At 39.4% G+C, this 18,787-nt stretch overlaps 1 protein-coding gene across 1 annotated transcript in view; it reads right to left on the reverse strand.

The window, feature by feature from the left end:
• Nucleotides 1-18,787, reverse strand: part of EXOC4 (exocyst complex component 4) — an 850,139-nt gene that overhangs the window by 138,083 nt on the left and 693,269 nt on the right. The window contains exon 13 of the mRNA XM_056124006.1: nt 17,726-17,881. Within this exon, the coding sequence (XP_055979981.1) occupies nt 17,726-17,881 (156 nt within the window). The remainder of the gene's footprint in view (nt 1-17,725; nt 17,882-18,787) is intronic.

The following is an 18,787-nucleotide window of genomic DNA, read 5'->3' on the forward strand; positions in this document are numbered from 1 at the left end:
AAATACTCTCGGTAGCTTGCCGAGCTCTCCGAGAGGGGCAGAGGAATCGAACTCGGGTCGACCATGTTGGCCGCTTGTAAGGCGAACGCCCTACCGCTGTGCTATCGCTCCAGCCCCTGTAGTCCACAATATTTCATTACATTTAATATTCAAACACCAATCCCACCACCACACCTTCCCACCACCATATATTGGGTATTTCCATCCCAAACCCCAATCCCTACCCCAAAGCAGAACTGAAATAATATATTTTGTATTGTTTGTTAGAAAAACCTCTGAAAATGCTACAAAAAAGTATCCTTAAGAGGAAAGAGGGCCATGTCACCAATTCTTTACATTGAAATCCTTCTGAGAGGTTTCTGTTTCCGTGTTGGACCTTGACCTACTATGTGCATCTGTACCCAATGCCACAGGAATTAGGAGAACTGTCTGACACCAGGGTTAACAAGTTGTTTACAGGTAGGGAAGGCGAGGCAAGCGAAAAAGTCACAACCAGCCTGAGTCTACAATCATGAAGGTTATAGAAAGGGTTGGGTTGCCTACCTAGATGCCAGCTGTGTCAGTGAGACATCCCTTTATTACTTCTGTTCCTTATCACTGCTCGATCTTCAACCCTTTCAAAACCTCCTCATTGCATCAAACAAAAACGGCAGTGGTAACATGCCGATGAGCACGTCCATCAGTTTTTCAAACATGATTTAGAAAAATGATCACAACAAAACCCTCCTAACAAGGCAGTCATAAGGTGGTCCTGTTAACTTGATGACAGTATCATTTTTCCCTCCTGGAAACAGCAAACACTCTGTCTATCTTTCCCTGCATTTCATCACTGCCATGACTGCGTGGCTGTTTGTCATGTTGAATCAGTAACTCTGCTCTTTGGAGACCTGCTTCCTTCTTTACCCATCACGTTGGATTTGCTGTTTGCTTTCTTCAACTACCGTTCTTCGCACAGTTGAAAATTAAGTGGCACCCTTGATGGGGCAGAGGCTGCCTCTGAGTGACCACAGCTGTGGATGGAGACAGACTTGGGAAGGTGTCAGAGAGAATCCTGAGGGGGTGGGGGTGGGGGTAGGTTTGGGGGTGGTGTGTACAATCCAGGTGAAGAGGGGAAATATCCGCACCTTGTTTCTTAGGTCCTTTTGGGGACTTAAAACTGGTATTCAGGGGAATTGATGTTTCTATTCAGTTGGAAATATAGGCAGTAAAATAACCAGAGGAACTTTATTAAGGTGTGTTAGAAAGTGGCCCACAGCTCTTCCTGTTGTGCCTATACATCAGTTTCCTAACTGGAACAGATCCAGATACTTAGACTCATTTATTTCTGGGGTGTTGGCACTGGGAAGGGTTTTGGTAGTGAGTGTAAATCAGTGGTCCTTGCTCTGGCGAGTCCTAAAGAGTTAGTAACTAGAGACATTCCCACAACCATCCTGTGACATACTCCACCTGTAAAAATTCTGATGAAATTGGTCTTGGTGGTGTTCAGGAATAGGTATTACCTTAAAAACTGAAATCTTTATTGATATCATTCATATACTATAAAGTTAATTCATTTTGTTAAATAATTGGCAGTTACCTTTGTATAGAGAAAGTTAACTTTGTATAGTCTTTGTATAGCCACAGTTATATAACTTTGTATATAACCACAATTACATAATCATACCATAATTTAATTTGGTACATTTTTATACTCTCAAAAAAGAATCCTTGTACCCACAGGATTCCATACTTATACCTAACTCCCACTGCCCAGAGATTAGGTAACTTTGTCTCTATCTATATGTCCCTTTTGTTGGTTTTCATCTGTGTTTCATCTTCAATCAGAGGGAACTGGATGGACAGACAGACATGCACTTGCGCATGTGCGTGCCCGCACGCGCACACATACACATACACACACACACACAGAGGCACGTGCACATGAGGGAGTGGTTTGGGCCACACCCAGTGTTGCTCAGGGGCTACTCCAGGCTTGCTGTGCTTTTCAGGGAAGACCGAAGATCAAACTCTAAGCTCCCACATGCAATGCTTGAGGTAGGGTCCTGTGAATCATCTTCATGGATCTATATGTTATCTTTTGTAACCAGCTTATTTCTATGCTTCCAAAGTTCATCCAGGTTCAAGCACTTCTTGAACTTCATACTTTATTTCTTTTTATTTTTACTAATATTCCACTGTATGAATATACCAAATATTATTTATGAATTCATTAGTTGATGGACATCTGCAGTTATTCCCATACTTTGGTTATAATGAATAAGAATACAACAAACATTTTAATATGAATCTTTGCATGGATGTCTGTTTTTATTTCCATTAGAATACCCTTGAGTAGAATTACTGAGTCATTTTAACTCTGTCTGTAACATGCGAGGCAATGTCAGACTTTTTTTGAGATGGCCCCATCGTTTTACGTTGCCGTTACTAGTATATGAAAGCTCCAATTTCTTACCTTGCTGCTACTTTGATATATTAGCCCCCAATTCAAATATTTAATTTTTAACTGGGGGGACAAGAGAAATAGTCCTGCTTTAAGTGTGTGCTTGAGTCACACAGGATGCATTGCATATAGTTGGCTCAGGAAAAATGCCGAGAGAGCTATTATTAAGACAAAGGAACCATGAGAGATCTTAGATCATGCTTAACTGAAAGGAAAGGAAAAACCCACAACATCCATTTCTGCCAGAAATTCTGCCATATTCTAAAGTCATGCTCTGGCAGGTGAGTTGTTAGTGCTGATAGAAATAAGTTGCCAGATACAGTGCACAAAGAAAACAGAATTGCTTAATGTAATCACATTCCAGAAATGCTGGAGTCCCTTGCTGTTTCAGAGATTTCCTGGAGATTAAAAGCAGAAACTTACCTCTAACGCTCCCAGGTTGGCCCATTATCTGAACAGAAAAACATATAGGCAGGCCAATAAAAGTGTTTGCAATCAATCATGATCATCTTCAAATGCCTCAATCATTTGGAATGACAGTATGAAGACTGAGTCACCACGAAGCATCCAAACTGATATTAGATAGATAAAAAAGATTCTTTCCAAGGCAAGTAATTGGCAAAATCTTTCAATTCGTTAACTATCATTCTTTCTTGTCACCATAAAGCTTTATTTCTATTTATGACTAAATCTGCGATTAATAATCAATCATCAGAAGGGAATAAAATGAAGAAATGCCAAGTATATGTGAGTGCATGTATGTATTTAAGTATACATATACTCATTTTATAGCACTGTAGCTCTGTCCTCCAGTTGTTCATCGATTTGCTCGAGTGGGCTCAGTAACGCCTCCATTGTGAGACTTGTCACTGTGTTTGGCATATTGAATACATCACGGGTAGCTTGCCAGGCTTTGCCATGTGGGCAAGATACTCTCGGTAGCTTGCTGGGCTCTCTGAGAGGGGCGCAGGAGTCGAACCCGGGTCAGCCGGGTCAGCCGTGTGCAAGGCAAATGCCCTACCTGCTGTGCTATTGCTCTAGCCCTCATTTTATAAGATATACTTATTTTATAATTATGGGAAATATATATGTAAAAAATTCCTGTTCTTTTATGACTCAGTATAAGTCATATGACAAGAAATTCTTTGCATTTTCTCTATAACTTAAAATTTTAGGTTGCTATTTGCCTCTCTTGGAAGTGTAACTCTTATAAACTTAACTTCCTTTATCTCTGATTTTAATTATTAAGGTTTAAATTTTATATAAACAGTGAAGCATTTCACTCTGCTGTTGTCAGCTGTTGTTTTCAGTGAACTGTTATTCGGGAATCCATCATGAGACAAATGAATGTTTGAGACACTGTAGCACTGTCATCCCGTTATTCATTGATTTGCTCAAGCGGGCACTAGTGACATCTCCATTCTTCCCTGTTGTGTGCTAGTGTAGCCCAATGGCATCTGCTTGCTCCAGGAACACAAAGTGAGACTTGTTGTTACTGTTTTTGGCATTTCGAATACACTATGGTAGCTTGCCAGGCTTTGCCATGCGGGTGGGATACTCTTGGTAGCTTGCTGGGCTCTCTGAGATGGATGGAGGAATTGAACCTGGATCACCCACGTGCAAGGCAAATGCCCTACTTGCTGTGCTATCGCTCCAGCCCATGTTTGAGACAATCATCGATTTGCTCAAGCGGGCCCAGTAACGTCTCCATTGGAGACTTTGTTGTTACTGTGTCTGGCATATCGAATACTCTCGGTAGCTTGCTGGGCTCTCCGAGAGGGGCGGAGGAATCAAACTCGGGTCGGCCATGTTGGCTGTGCACAAGGCAAACGCCCTACCCACTGTGCTATCGCTCCAGCCCGGGTAGGGCGTCTGCCTTGCACGCAGCCAACATGGCCGACCCGAGTTCGATTCCTCCGCCCCTCTCGGAAAGCCCGGCAAGCTACCGAGAGTATTCGATATGCCAGACACAGTAACAACAAAGTCTCCAATGGAGACGTTACTGGGCCCGCTTGAGTTTGAGACAATAAATACCATAAATGTCAACATACTTAAACAAGAAGGTGGAGTAGTACATACATTTTTAAAATAACATTTAAAATTCTACAAAATAAAATGTACAAGGTATACTACTATGCTAAATAGGACTCCCAAACCAAATGCCAATATAAATTTTGGAATTTTGATGGGGATTGCACTAAATCTGTATAGTACTTTGGGTAGGAGAGATATTTTGAACAACATGAATGGGAAAAGATATCAATACTTCAGATAAAGGACTAATATCCCAAATCTATAAAGAGCCCATGAAGCCAATAACCCCATCAAAACAGAGAGAAGAGATGACTAGACTCTTCTATGAAGATATAGGGAGGATAAATAAATAGCTGGAAAACTTGCTCATTAAATATCAGTTTAACACAAACAAAATGACAGGGAGGCATCACCACCTCACACCAGTCAGAAAAACCACATGCGAGCAAACAGAAAAACTATAAACAGCTAATGTTGGTGGGCTTGTGGTGAAAAAGGAACCCTCATTCACTGCTGGTGGAAATGTCATCTGGTACAGCCTTTATGACAAACAATATGGGGATTTCTCAAAAAGGTAGAAATGGAGCTCCCATTTGACCCAGCTAACCCATTTCTAGATATCTACCCCCCTCCCCAACACTAAAGCATTGATCCAAAGAGATACATTCACACTTATGCTCTCTATCACTATGTTCAGTAATAACTCGGATATGGAAGCAGCCCAAATGTGGATAGGGTGTTTGCCTTCCTGTCCCCCAAGTCCAACAGGCGTAAGCCCTGAGCATCGCTGAGTGTGTTCCCAAAATAAAAACATGAGTAGAGAGCATTCTGGGAAGATGGGTAGGCAACGGCCATGGAGGAGCAAGAAGCTGAAAAGGTTGAACAGGAAAGTATAATGGATGACTTCACTTGTTTGTAGGATATAAAGAACAAAGCAAGAGAAGAGATGACAGGCAAGGAAAACCATGCCTGAGCCTCGGACTTGTGATCGCCAAGGAGGTGGGTTGGGGTGGGGCTATGAGTGGACAGAAGTGTCCAGCAGACTATTAAGTGAAGGGGGTTACCCACTGTGGCGGTGGGTGTGCTTTGTGGCAATGTACCCCCAAACCACAGACACATTAGCACTGTAGCACTGTAGCACAAGTCCTCCCATTGTTCATTGATTTGCTAGAGTGGGTCCAGTCACATTGTGAAACCTGTTACTGTGTTTGGCATACTGAATACGTTCCATGTAAATCACTGCTACTTCAATAACAGTAACAACAACCAAGACACAGATCTAGAAAAGAAAGGAAGATACGAATTGGCAGTGATACTTCAACAACTGGCAGAGGATCTGGGTCTTGAACAGAAGGCAGAATCAAATAGTTTATTTCCTGCAGAGTTTAGACCTATAACCGATGCCTTTGACTTAGCAATACCCTGCCAGTGTCTCTGCAGGTTACACAAGAGAGATCTTCTACCATGCCAGGGGTCTAAGCCTTCATTCTCTGTCTCATTTTCTGAAAGGCCACATAAGTCTAAATTAGAGGAATTAATTTTTTTCAATTTATTAAGCTTCCAAGTAAATATGAATGAGATTAAATTTCCACCTACATGGGAAAAGACAATTCCATGATGTGAAATAACAAAACACCGTATTAGTGACTTTTTAATGACATGAGCACATAATTATAATTCTCTGATAGCTGTCTAAATAGACTACTAGCATTTAAGATCACATAAAAGTAGAGAAGAAATAAGGGCCTTTTTTCCTCTTCATTTACTGCCAATCTTGTGATGACGAGAGTCATATTATTTTGACAGAGCAACAAAGTGCCTAATTTCATCTTGCTGGACAGTGAGCAATGTGTTTGTAGCCAAGTTTCCAGTTAATTACCTGTCTTTTTTGTTTAATTTGGAGAGTTAAGTCAGCTTCTCATCCAATCTGGCCTGACAGGGTTCTTGACTACGACCATCTTGTTTATGGGAGGGGGGAAAGAAATATTTCAGCATGTCATTGTCTAAATTAATAGATTCATGTTTTTTATTCATCTTTACTTTCATAATTATGTTTTTAAGTCACATTAAGTATACAGACATCATAAAACAAATGTCTCCTTTGCAATGAACATTTTGTTCACGTTAACTAAAGTCTTGTTTTCCTGTGTCAGATCTCATACCTCTTAGTTCAAATTTATCTAATGATTCCTCAATAGCTGTCATTATCTGGGATCTTTTAACAGCTGCTGCTTACATTATTTTGAGAACATTTTACATTTCCAAGCGGGATTTTTCTAAAAAAGTACATATGATCCATTTTATTCATGCTATTTCTACATCTAAATATATAAATAACCCTACTAGATATCTGCCTCTCTGATAACTGCCTAACTGGAGTTGGGTGATGAAATTAAAGACTTAAAATCATCGGTTTTAAATCTAAATTTTACGTTAGGCACCGTGGCTTAGAATGCTGTTATTAGTAGGGTTTCATGCATGAAGCATTTTCCATCACCACCACACCCCCAACTACAGTGTCTGCCTCTCTCCACCACTGTCCCAATGTCACTCATCCGCATTCTGCCCCCCACCAAAGGCAAATCCAAAACCGAGCCAACTTAAACTGGAACCCACGAGCTTGCAAAGGGACTAAGGAGAGAGCTGTGAGGAGAGCGCTAAAGGTATTACCTTCTACTTAAGGTACTAAATTAAGGCCCTCCTTAAATTTATTCTTGTTTGTTTATTTGTTTTGTGGCCATACCCAGTGATGCTCAGGCCTAACTCCTGGCCTTGCACTCAGGAATTCCATTACTCCTGGCAGTGTTCTGGGGACTAAATGGGATGCCACAAATTCAACCCAGGTCGGCCATGTGCAAGGCAAACGCCCTACTCACTGTGCTATTACTCAGGCCCACTGTTTTATTCTTTTACTTAAAGAACAGCTGACTGCCAGAAACTGGAAGAAACCTGAATGCCCAAGAACAGATGACTGGTTAAAGAAACTTTGGTACATCTACACAATGGAGTACTATGTAGCTGTTAGAAAAGATGAAGTCATGAAATTTACATACAAGTGGTACAATATGGAAAGTATCATGCTAAGCGAAATGAGTCAGAAAGAGAGGGATAGACATAGAAAGATTGCATTCATCTGGGGGACATAAAGTAACAAAATATGAGATTAATACCCAAAAATAGCTGAGATCAGCACCAGGAGGATTACTCCATAGCTTAGTGGCCAGTCGGGCATTCTAGAGGAAAGGGCAGCTCAGATAGAGAAGGGAACACCAAATAAAGGGTGTTTGGAGGATCCTCCCAGGAGGGGAGATGCATGTCGAAAGTAGACTATGGACTGAACATGTTTGCCACTCAATGCCTCTTTTGCAGACCACAACACCCAAAAGGAGAGAGAGAACACAGGGGATTGCCCTGCCACAGAGGCAGGGGGGGTGGGGGGATGGGGGTGGGGGGATATTATCCATGGTGGTAGAAAATGGGCACTGGTGGAGGGATGGGTATCTGATCATTGTATAATCGAAACCCAAGCACAAAAAATTGTAAATCTACAACTGTACCTCATGGTGTTTCACTAATAAAAAAAAAAAAAAGTGGAAAAAAACAAAAAACAGCTGACCCTATTCTTAAAGTCAGTTTCATTCATTCCAAATTTACTGAGGTTCTGTGATTGTGTGAGTGTTCCTCAGAATTAAGACAAAAGTGCAAACGTGCCTTTATTCCCTCTTTTCATTAAACGCTTAATATTGAGCTCATGCCAAATACGATCTAGGAGTCACCTTGCCCTTTGAAAACATTTTGCTGTCTTTCAATCACATTGAGCTCCTAATTTTATTTTTAAAAAGTCATTTAAAAAGCTGAAGTATTATTGATGTATAATATTAAATTAGTTTCAACAAAAACCAGTCTTGGTAATCGTATCACTGATTTGATTCTCCTGACCAAATAAAAACTTATCTTCTAAATAATTCAGTAACTATAAATGGCTGCAAATGTCTTTAGTCTTGCCTCCATTTTCAGGGCTACAGCACACTGAGTCTGAAACCTACACATTTTATTTTACATTATTTTATATTTTCATTCCCTTTGTGCTGCCTTCTTTCTCTTTAAAATAATGATTATTATTTTTTTTGTTTTTTTCTTTCATTAGGCCAACAAGTCAGAGGAAAGAGAAGACAATTAGCATTGAAAAACCTACATATCTGGTTTCAATGTTTGCTCCCATTCCTCCCTTAGGTTCTAAATAATTTATCTGGATATCCTATTAAAAACTTTTAATTGAAAGGGACAGAATTCACAACTACATACCACACTAAATATACTATAGTCAACAGCAGTAACCACAAGCAAAAGTTAGAGGAGAAAACCCTATACAATACAATACGTATCTATGATATTAGCACAGAAATGATTAGACTGTCAGTCAGGGTTATGATGATCAATGAGCCTGAAGGAATATTCAGACTCCCCCAATACAAAATCCTGATGTATTTACAGGGTTCTTGATCATAGTGTAGTAATGCTAGACTTAGGTTACCTGGGATCAAATTCTCACTCTGTGACACAGTCACTCTTGGAAAGTTATATAATATCTTTAAATATAATATCTTTAGCACTGTCCTCCCATTATTCATCGATTTGCTCGAACAGGCACCAGTAACATCTCCATTGTGAGACTTCTTGTTACTGTGTTTGGCATATCGAATACGACACAGGTAGCTTGCTAGGCTCTGCTGTGCAGGTGAGATACTCTCGGTAGCTTGCCAGGCTCTCTGAGAAGGGCGGAGAAATCAAACCCGGGGTGGCCCAGTTGGCCAAGTGCAAGGTGAATGCCTTACCTGTTGTGCTATCGCTGTGGCCCTTGTGCTATCGCTCTGGCCCTATAATATCTTTAAAGTTATATAGTATATAATATCAATTTTCCCATCTTGAATGGAAACAGTACCCTGAAAATTCAAAATGCTGCTGTATAAGTTCTTACAGTGACTGTTAAATTCCACCACAAAATCTCTCCAGACACGTAATTCATTTTAGGGGGACCACACCTGGTGGTGCTCAAGGTGCCAAATAGGGTGCCAGGGATCTAGCTTGGGTTGGCCCTTGCAAGGCAAATGCACTACCTTGTACTATCACTCTGGCCCAACGCTGGATTCTTCATCATTCGACTTGAGAAGGCAGAAAGAGACCTCATTCTTCACCATTCATCTTTGACCTTCTGCTTATGTGACAACTGACTAAATATATACCAGACAGCAATACACTGGGCCATCAAGGTCAAGTTCAAAATCAATTTGTAGGTTTTACAGATTCTTGACTTGTGTTATCTGGAAACAAGTCTTGGTACCACCAATGCCATCTAACTACTGAAGGCTTTTCAGACCTGGCTATGAAGAAAGAATACTTATTCTTTGCAATACTGGGGCCCAGAGTAAACAGAGATAACATTTTCAGGGGGCAGTTTTTCTAAAACACATGGCCTCCCAACTCCGACACAACGGTGACCTATGCCCATCATTTCTCCCAGAACCTTACTCCTTCTGTTAATTATATCTGCAAAAAGCAGAAGTACCATTATCAGTGATATTCATTGATCTCAAGGGGATAAATACAAACACAGATATGACAGGTGCAAAAACAATGGACTAGAAAGCCTGCTTTTAGCATCTTTGGGAACAAAAGGATATTTCCTTTTCTATTAAAGTCCAGGCTAGGCCTATTTTTTCTCCTCTAATCATAGTTAAGCTTGGAAATAATACTTTTTTTTAGCTGAAAAATCAGAATAGGAAAGGGCCTCATTCAGCAATGAAGGGAACATAACCTTTGTTCATTGCAAAGGGCACTGGATTCTATATTCATCCAAGCGCCAAATAGCCTCAGAGCTTTAGAAAACTAATTATAGGAGGCAAGTGTGACTTTTTCATTCTCGTTGGCTCATGCCATGCTCTCTGGTACTTTACTGCATTAAATCGAGGCTCTCTGCCAACCTTCCCACACTGGAATATCAATGGAGAGTGTTATCTCTTTCTCACCTTTGTTTTCAACTTCTTAACAGAATAGCGAATGTGACCAATTCAGAGGAAAGAGTCAATCAAGTACAAAATAAGACAGACCCCCCCCACCCCAATTATTTTTTCTTCTGATAAAGCAAGTATGATTTGTTTTCAAACCATGTCTGCATGCAAAAACACAGACAATTCTCTCAGACATAAGGTTCAGCAAAAGAAACCAGATACTATGATTAACATAAAATTCGAGGTCAGAGAAAACTACACTCTTTGGTGATTAGGACAGAATAGTGGTTTCCTAGTGGTTTCCTAGAGTTCTGTATTTTCCTCTTGGAGGTGTGTATATGGGTATAATCACACAGAACATTTCATTAAGGTTCACATAACACAACCTCCGTTCACTGCAAAGGGCACTGGATTCTATATTTAAGATGATAGTTTACATGCAAGTGATATATAACATTATAAAAAGTATATATTTGGATTCAAATTTGAGTCAAAAGAAGATACAATTCAGTGAGTCATAAATTATAGAGAGCAAGGCTCTTAAATCTAAACCTTTCTACTTTAGAAGGCCGAGCTGCCATATACAGTTTCATCTCTTTGCATCAGCACTGTCTTCTGAGGAAGAGGGCTAGAAGTTCTTTGCTTAAACTCTAAGTCAAAGAAAACAGCAAATAAAACTGATTAAAAATCTCTTTGAAAGCATAAAATACAATATCACTAACTAACAAAAGACAAGGAACAAGAGGACCAAGACTTTATTTAAAGTAACCCGAGAAGACAGGGCAATCGGTTATGCTCATTTATGCTCCATAAGTTGCTACTAAACAACCATCAAGGTAACAGACGTGATTAAGTGAATGACCTGAAAGAGAAGGCATGGGCATATGCTTACCAGATCTCTTAAGTGTCTGGCAGCAGGAAAATATGATGGTGAACACAAGACCCAAGGCCCTGTGGTTTGACCTTGCCCGTCAGGTCAGTTTGATGATTTTTTACTTGGAGCTCCAATCAATCGATGCTACAATTATTCTTTCCCTCCTAATAGAAAAAAAAAGCCCGCCCTAACCCCCATCTATTCCTGATACTCCTGTAGGAAGTTGTAGGAAACAGGGATAGAAATTAAATATGAAGCTAATAGTTTATTTGGGATATCAGGGAAAATACTATCGAAGTTTTAGAGGGAAATATCTCTGTGACTGTGACATAAGCAAAGATGTCTCTGTAGGATACAAAATACCCTATCACTGAATAGATTAAAGACAACATTAAGAGAGAAAACAGGCGACTTGAAAGTAAGAGAACATGGCATAATCTAGCTATCACATGGTACTTACACTGAGATAACGGTTTACTACAAATCAGTAAGGAACTTGTATCTGGCTACTGATTAAAAATGTATGACAGATCTAAATGTTTTGAGGAGGATAGTCAAATGGTTCGTAAGTCCATAAAATGAATTAGAAGGCACTAAACTTCGTTTGGTATGAAAAAAACTGCATATAAAACCACAGTGAGGTACCACTACACATCCTACCAGGTGGCCAAACTGAAACTGATGGAATATCAAGTACAGGGGAAAGAGCGAGTGACTGGAACTCCCATACTCTGCTCCTGAAAATATAAGGTCTCACTGAGGACAACTACTTGATATTCAGCGTGTATTGAAAGAGAGCATATGCATATCCTGTGACCCAGCAATTCTATTTCTAGAAAATAACTATTAGAAATTAACATATTTAGTTACCCAGAGGCAGACTATTCATACCAGCAGTACTTGAAATTAGCAGCAATCTAGAAACTATACAGGTGTCCATTAGCAGAATGGATACAAACACGCGTGCGTGTGTGCGTGCGCGCGCGCGCACACACACACACACACACACACACACGTGTGTGTGTGTGAAAGCAAACTGCAATGTACTCACAATGGACTACAATAATGACTACAGAGCATAAAGAACCTAAACACAGTAAACACAAATAAATCTCATAACCATAATATGAAAAAACTGAAACCCATCATTGAGGTCAGTTTTTCCTCCCAGGCCCTGGCCTCTCATTGAGAAGATTTAATTCCATGATTTTATTTATATAGAATCCAGATGAAACAAACCTATGTGGCTGGACGTCAGATGAGAGTAACTTCTGGAGAAACAGGTAGTGACTAATAGTGACTAAAAGAAAGCAGAAAACTAACTGCTTGTTGCTTTTTCCTTATTTATTTATTTATTTATTTATTTTGCAGCTACTGTTCTGCCTTCTGATCCTGCTACTGATTTCATAATAAACAGTGTGAAATAGTCCTAAGCTATATTTCTGACAGGATTCCACGTCAGGCTGTTTTCACTCAGAGTGCCCCAGAGTGGGGTGGGTGAGAGCCCTCCCCGCCCCAGGGGACCCAGCCCTGGCAGTTGACCTCCACTACCCAACCACCAAGTTCCAGGTCACTTTCTGGACCACATGGCTGCAAAAACATCATAAGACACTTCCTCCCATTTTCCACGATTGTCACACCATGTTTGATGGGGTTCAGACATTAGGCAATAAATCATAGAGAAAAATTGTATGTATGTACCTCTCGTAGAGCCTGACAAGCTACCAAGAGTATTCTGCCTGCACGGGCAGAGCTTGGCAAGCTCCCCGTGGCGTATTCAATGTGCCAAAAACGTAACGATTCTCACAATGGAGACATTACTGGTGCCTGCTCAAGCAAAATTGATGAATAATGGGAGGACAGTGCTATCTATCAGTGCAATCACTACAGATTGGGTAGAACAAAGGAAAGGATAAGGGAGGTTTTTGAATTGTCAGTAAAATCCTTTAAAATTTAAATTTATTGCTCCATGACTTGGAGGCCAGCCACACATGCTAGGGGAAAAGGCAGCTCAGATAGAGAATAAATAAATAAAGGGTGTTGGGAGGATCCTCCCAGGGTGGGAGAAGCATGCTGAAAGTAGACTATAGACCTAACATGATTGCCACTCAATGCCTCTTTTGCAAACCACAGCACCCAAAAGGAGAGAGAGAACAAAAGGGTATGCCCTGCCACAGAGGCAGGGGAGGATGGGGGGGATGGGGGGTGTGAGGGATGCTGGGACCCGTGGTGGCGGAGGACGGGCGCTGGTGGAGGGATGGGTACTTGATCATTGTATAACTGAAACCCAAGCACAAAAATTTGTAAGTCTACAACTGTACCTCATGGTGTTTCACTAATAAAAAATAAATAAATAAATAGATAAAATTTAAATTCAAAGAGAAAAAAATAGAAGAAAGAGAGAACATCGAAGAACTGTGGAATAATTACTGGAGATTAAATAAAGGCAATACTTAGTTTAAGTTGTTTTTGGGCCACACCCAACTGTGTGCAGGGATCATTCCTGGCAGTGCTTAGGGGACAACAGGTGGTGCCAGGGACCGAAGTGAGGCCAGCCTTATCACTTCACTATTTCTCTGTCTTCAAATAGAAGAAATATTTGAAGTGATAATGATTAAGAATATTATCAGATCAATAGCAGATACCAAACCACAGATTTAGGAGTATGAGAGAATACCACATATAAATGCATACACATACACAAACACACATATACATCACATATATACACACATATTCTATACTTGTGTATATATTAAAATGGAATAAGTAGAGGGAAAAATCACTTCACGTATATAAGAGCTACATTGCTCTTCTTTCATAGAAGCAAGAAAAGAGGAACAAAATGATAGTGTTAAAAATAAAACCCACCAATCTAGAACCCTGTACTTCAAAAATCTTGCTTCAAAAGTGAAGAAAAATTACGTAATTTCTTTCAGAAAAATAACTAAGAGATTTTACTACCAGTGGCTCTGTCTTATTAAAAACAAAAAGGTTAAAAGTGGGGCTGCAGAGATAAGTGTGCTCCCCCAAACAAAAACAAAATGTTAAAAGAAAAAATCTTCAGGACAAAGGAGAAAATCATAGGTCAGAAACCTTGACATACAATTAAAAAACGAAGAGCATCAGAAAAAAAAATAAATATAAGAAACAGTTCACAGTCTAATTAGTACTATATACTTGCAATAAGAACTGTGACTTATTAGAATATAACAAATATAAAACACTAAGCACCCAATACTAGTAAAAACAAGAATTTTACTTTATCTTATTTTGTTGTTGTTTTTGTGTCACACCTTGCAGTGCTCGAGGGCTCCTCTGTTTTAGTGCTCGGGGATTGTTCTCGGTAGTGTTTGGGGGATCAAACCCAGACTCCATCTGTCATGCATACATATTAGCCCTTTGAGCAATCTCATTGGTCCCTTTTCTCTTATTCATAATTGATTTAGTAAGTAGGTTTGCTCAAAATAATGATAGCCACATTGCATGTAGTAACTATAGGCTATGGATAAGTAAAATGAAAGATAGCAACGTTAGTAGGATGGGAGGGAGGAATTGGAATATTTAGTTATAAAATGTATTTTACATCACGTGTACAGATGTTATTTGTTACTTGAAAGACAACTTGGGTTAATAAATGTGTATGACAAGCTCCAGGCAAACTACTTTTAGAAAGAAAAATAAAAGCATAATTTCTACTTTTAGAAAGAAAAATAAAAGCATAATTTATATGTGCTGAGGAAAATAATGGAAATCATAGAAAATAATACTGGAAAGTAGAAAATCTTTATCTATGAAATAGTGTCATTAACTGGATTGGGGGGTGGTTCAAAACAGAGACGTGGAGAAACATGAAATCACTTCCTGCCACAGGCACAGCAGATCTACAACTACATACGGAGTAATTTACAAAAATGATGGTGTTAAATTGGACTTCTTAAAAAGGAAAAAAAACCCAAAAAAAACCAAAAAACAAACAAACAAAAAAAACCCCTGTTCTATAAAATAGACTAGAAGACAACGCATTTTTGGAGAAACTCTTGAAAAATAGGTAGCAGATCAAGGATAGGTATTCAAAATATTAAAAGAATTCTTCAAACTCAACCATAAGAAAGCACAAGTAATTGAAAAACACCTGCAGACAAACGTGTATAGCAGTACCATTTACAAATGCCAAAATTTGGAAGCAACCAAGATGCCCTTCAATAGTAAATGGATAAACTGTGCTTTGTGCAGGTGATGGAATTTTAGTCAGAGATCGTTAAAAAGGAGCTAGCAAGTCACAAAAGGATGAGGATATTTCACTCTGCAAAAGAGGCTAATCTGAAAAGGATACACGCTACATGACTCTTAATAGACAAGATTCTACAAAAGGGAAAACTATAAAAATAACAGAAATAAGGAATTGTTGCAAAGGGGTTTGAGACGGGAAGGCATGCATAAATGGGAGTGAAAACTTAGAACTGAGAAACTATTATTCCAAATGATACTATAATGGAGTATATATTAGTTACACGTTTATCAAAACTCGTAAACTGTGAATACAGAGTGAGCCCTACTATAAAATGGGACTTCATTTGCTACCACTCTATCAATGTTAGATCATCAATTTAAACAATTGTTCCACACTATTTCAAGATGTAAAACACAAAGAAAATAGGGGAAAGAGTACTAAGGTGGAGACTTAACTTTTCACTGATTTTTTTTTTTGGGCAAGCCTAAATGACTTCTCCCAACAAAAAAAAAATATGTAAAGAAGTAAATTTCATACACTTCATATGGAATAATAAATAATAAATCAATAATAATAATGAATAAATAATAAATTCCATGTCTTCGTAACTAGCTATTCACTTATTATGTTTAGAGAATGTGCATGGCGAGGAAAGAAAAAAAAATACCCCAGAAATCGTGAGGCTTAAGGTTAACTTACAAATAAATTTTTGAGTATCAATATTTTGAGAAAGTTTTGTGGACACTAGAGCAAATTTTACAAGGCTGATAAGAACATGGCTATAAGGCATAGACACACCATGAACCTTGCGAGCAGCCAAACACTGTTACCTACAGCTGCAACTAACGTTCAGAGAAAGAAGGAGCCCATGGGTCCATGGTGAACTAAAATCGAAAGTGAAATGTTGGTGATGACAATTTTTATTTCTTCTTCTCTTTTCACTTTACAGAAAGAAAAAGTGGATTTGTTCTACCCGAAATTTTAATTCATTGGGCTAGAGGGATAGCACAGCAGGTAGGGCGTTTGCCTTGCACGTGGCCAACCTGAGTTCAATTCCTCTGTCCCTCTCGGAGAGCCCGGCAAGCTACCAAGAGTATCCCACCTGCACGGCAGAGCCTGACAAGCTCCCCGTGGCGTATTCGATATGCCAAAAACAGTGTCAACAAGTCTCACAATGGAGACATTACTGGTGCCCACTCAAGCAAATCGATGAACAATGGGAGGACAGTGCTACAGTGCTACAGAGCTTGCACAGGTAAAAGACAATAAAACTAAACCTAATTTGAATTTGATGAAATATTTCTTCCATTGACTCCTCTACTTTACTCAGCTCAAAAACAAAAGAGGTGAAAAGATTTTACCGTGGTAAGTGAACCATGTGAAAATAAGGCGTTTCCACAGATTTGGTTTTATTTGACCCACCAGGGGTCACTCCTGAGCACAGAGCCAGGAACAGCCCCTGGTCACTATGGTGTGGACCAAACCCCCTCCCCCACCCAAAAAACCAACACCCCCCCAATCTACTATCTGATTTGTTTAAATTAATTATACAAATGTAGAAGTCGAGTCATTAGGTTGAAAGAGATCTTTGTCTAAACAATTATAAAGCAATTAGATATATCTGAACAATATGAATTCAGTATATGAATATTATATAGAATAAACATGGACAGCACATTTTTATTTCTAGAAAGTCCAATGAACAGCTCTGAAAAACTCAAGAACATGAGAAAAAACAATGGTAAAATAGTCTGTATGGGCAGGAACTTGATGATATTAAGTATGTTTCCAAGGCATGGTACATATTAAGGCCAGTGTAACTTTGCTGAATGAATAAACGAATGAATGAATGAACCAATTATGAATTTTCCCGTAAGAGGAAGAATGGTCAATAAACGAAAAGATGTTTAACTTAATTTAGCAAGGCTTCAAATATGATCCACATGAACTTCTTCCTTCTAAAGGTTTGAACATAAGGCAAGCATGCATGGGACATGAGGTGGAGGAGGAAAACAATTTACTGGCTTTGGTTCGGTGCTGCGTGATACCTATAAATGGTTAAAAGGCTGCAAAAGAACTCTGGGAACATATTTTTTCTCCTTGTACTTAGTACAACTTGGAACTAGACCTTTTACCTTATGAAATCTTCTTCTTCTTCTCTCTTTGGCCTCAGCTGTTTGGGTTGAGCCATATTGGTCCAATTCGGCAGAGATTTCAAAAGTCTGCTAATATCGTCATCTTTTGCCCAAGAAGCACTGATGACAAGCTTCTCTTCTGATTGGACAATGCTCCTAAACACATCCAAGAGAAAAGATGCCCTTTAGCACATTGCAAATGCCCAGAGTTAGTGATTTTCATTGATCTTTCCCGTAGAACAAAGGATGCCAACTCATATGCTACTATCCAAGAGAGATAGAACAGGGGGTGAGGTGTGTGCTTTGCCATGGCTGACTGAGGTTTGATCCCCAGCACTAGACGGTACCCTGAGCACAACCAGGAGTCACTCCTGAGCACAGAGCCAAGAACAGTCCCTGAACACTGTGGTATGGACCAAACCCCTTTCACCATCCAAAAACCAACATCCCCATCCCTCAATCTACTATCTGATTTTAGGCAATAGTGTTCATTAAGAGGTCATCTTACCAGGTAACAACATTCCTTGTTGTTGAAATTTCTTTCTTCATTGTTGAGCAACTATGAAAGCTGATAATTTCCTTATCAACAGTTCCTTAGGGTCTGGTGAGACCTTTCAAGAAGGACGGTGAACAAGAAATGGGCGAACCATACAAAAATGCTATCAAATGACAACAGAAATGGTAGCTGGGAGGTGTCAAAGGTGTTACAAAAGGTCATTCACTGGTTTCTTGGCTTAAACTATCAATTAATTCCCCTTCAAGATATTCTGTGAACTACAGATACCCCTTATATTCAAGGCAAATCTATCATCACAGAAGAAACTTTCTGACCCCAAAGTCAAAGAGAAAAAGTCTTTGATTATTGCTCTCTCTTGTGAGCTTTGACTAGTGACCTCGAGTTGATAGCCTACGAATCCTTTAATAGGACCTATGGGTTAGCTATTAACACTGTGCGTGCCAGAATGAACCTGTAAATTCATCTTAAATGTTCAATTTCAACTTAATTAAAAAGCTTCTCTTTTGGTTCAACTTGTCTATCACTATAACGAATTTCAGTGGTGA

The sequence above is a fragment of the Sorex fumeus genome, unplaced genomic scaffold (assembly GCF_029834395.1).
Source record: "Sorex fumeus unplaced genomic scaffold, SorFum_2.1 ptg000048l, whole genome shotgun sequence".
In the NCBI taxonomy this organism is placed as follows: Eukaryota; Metazoa; Chordata; class Mammalia; order Eulipotyphla; family Soricidae; genus Sorex; species Sorex fumeus.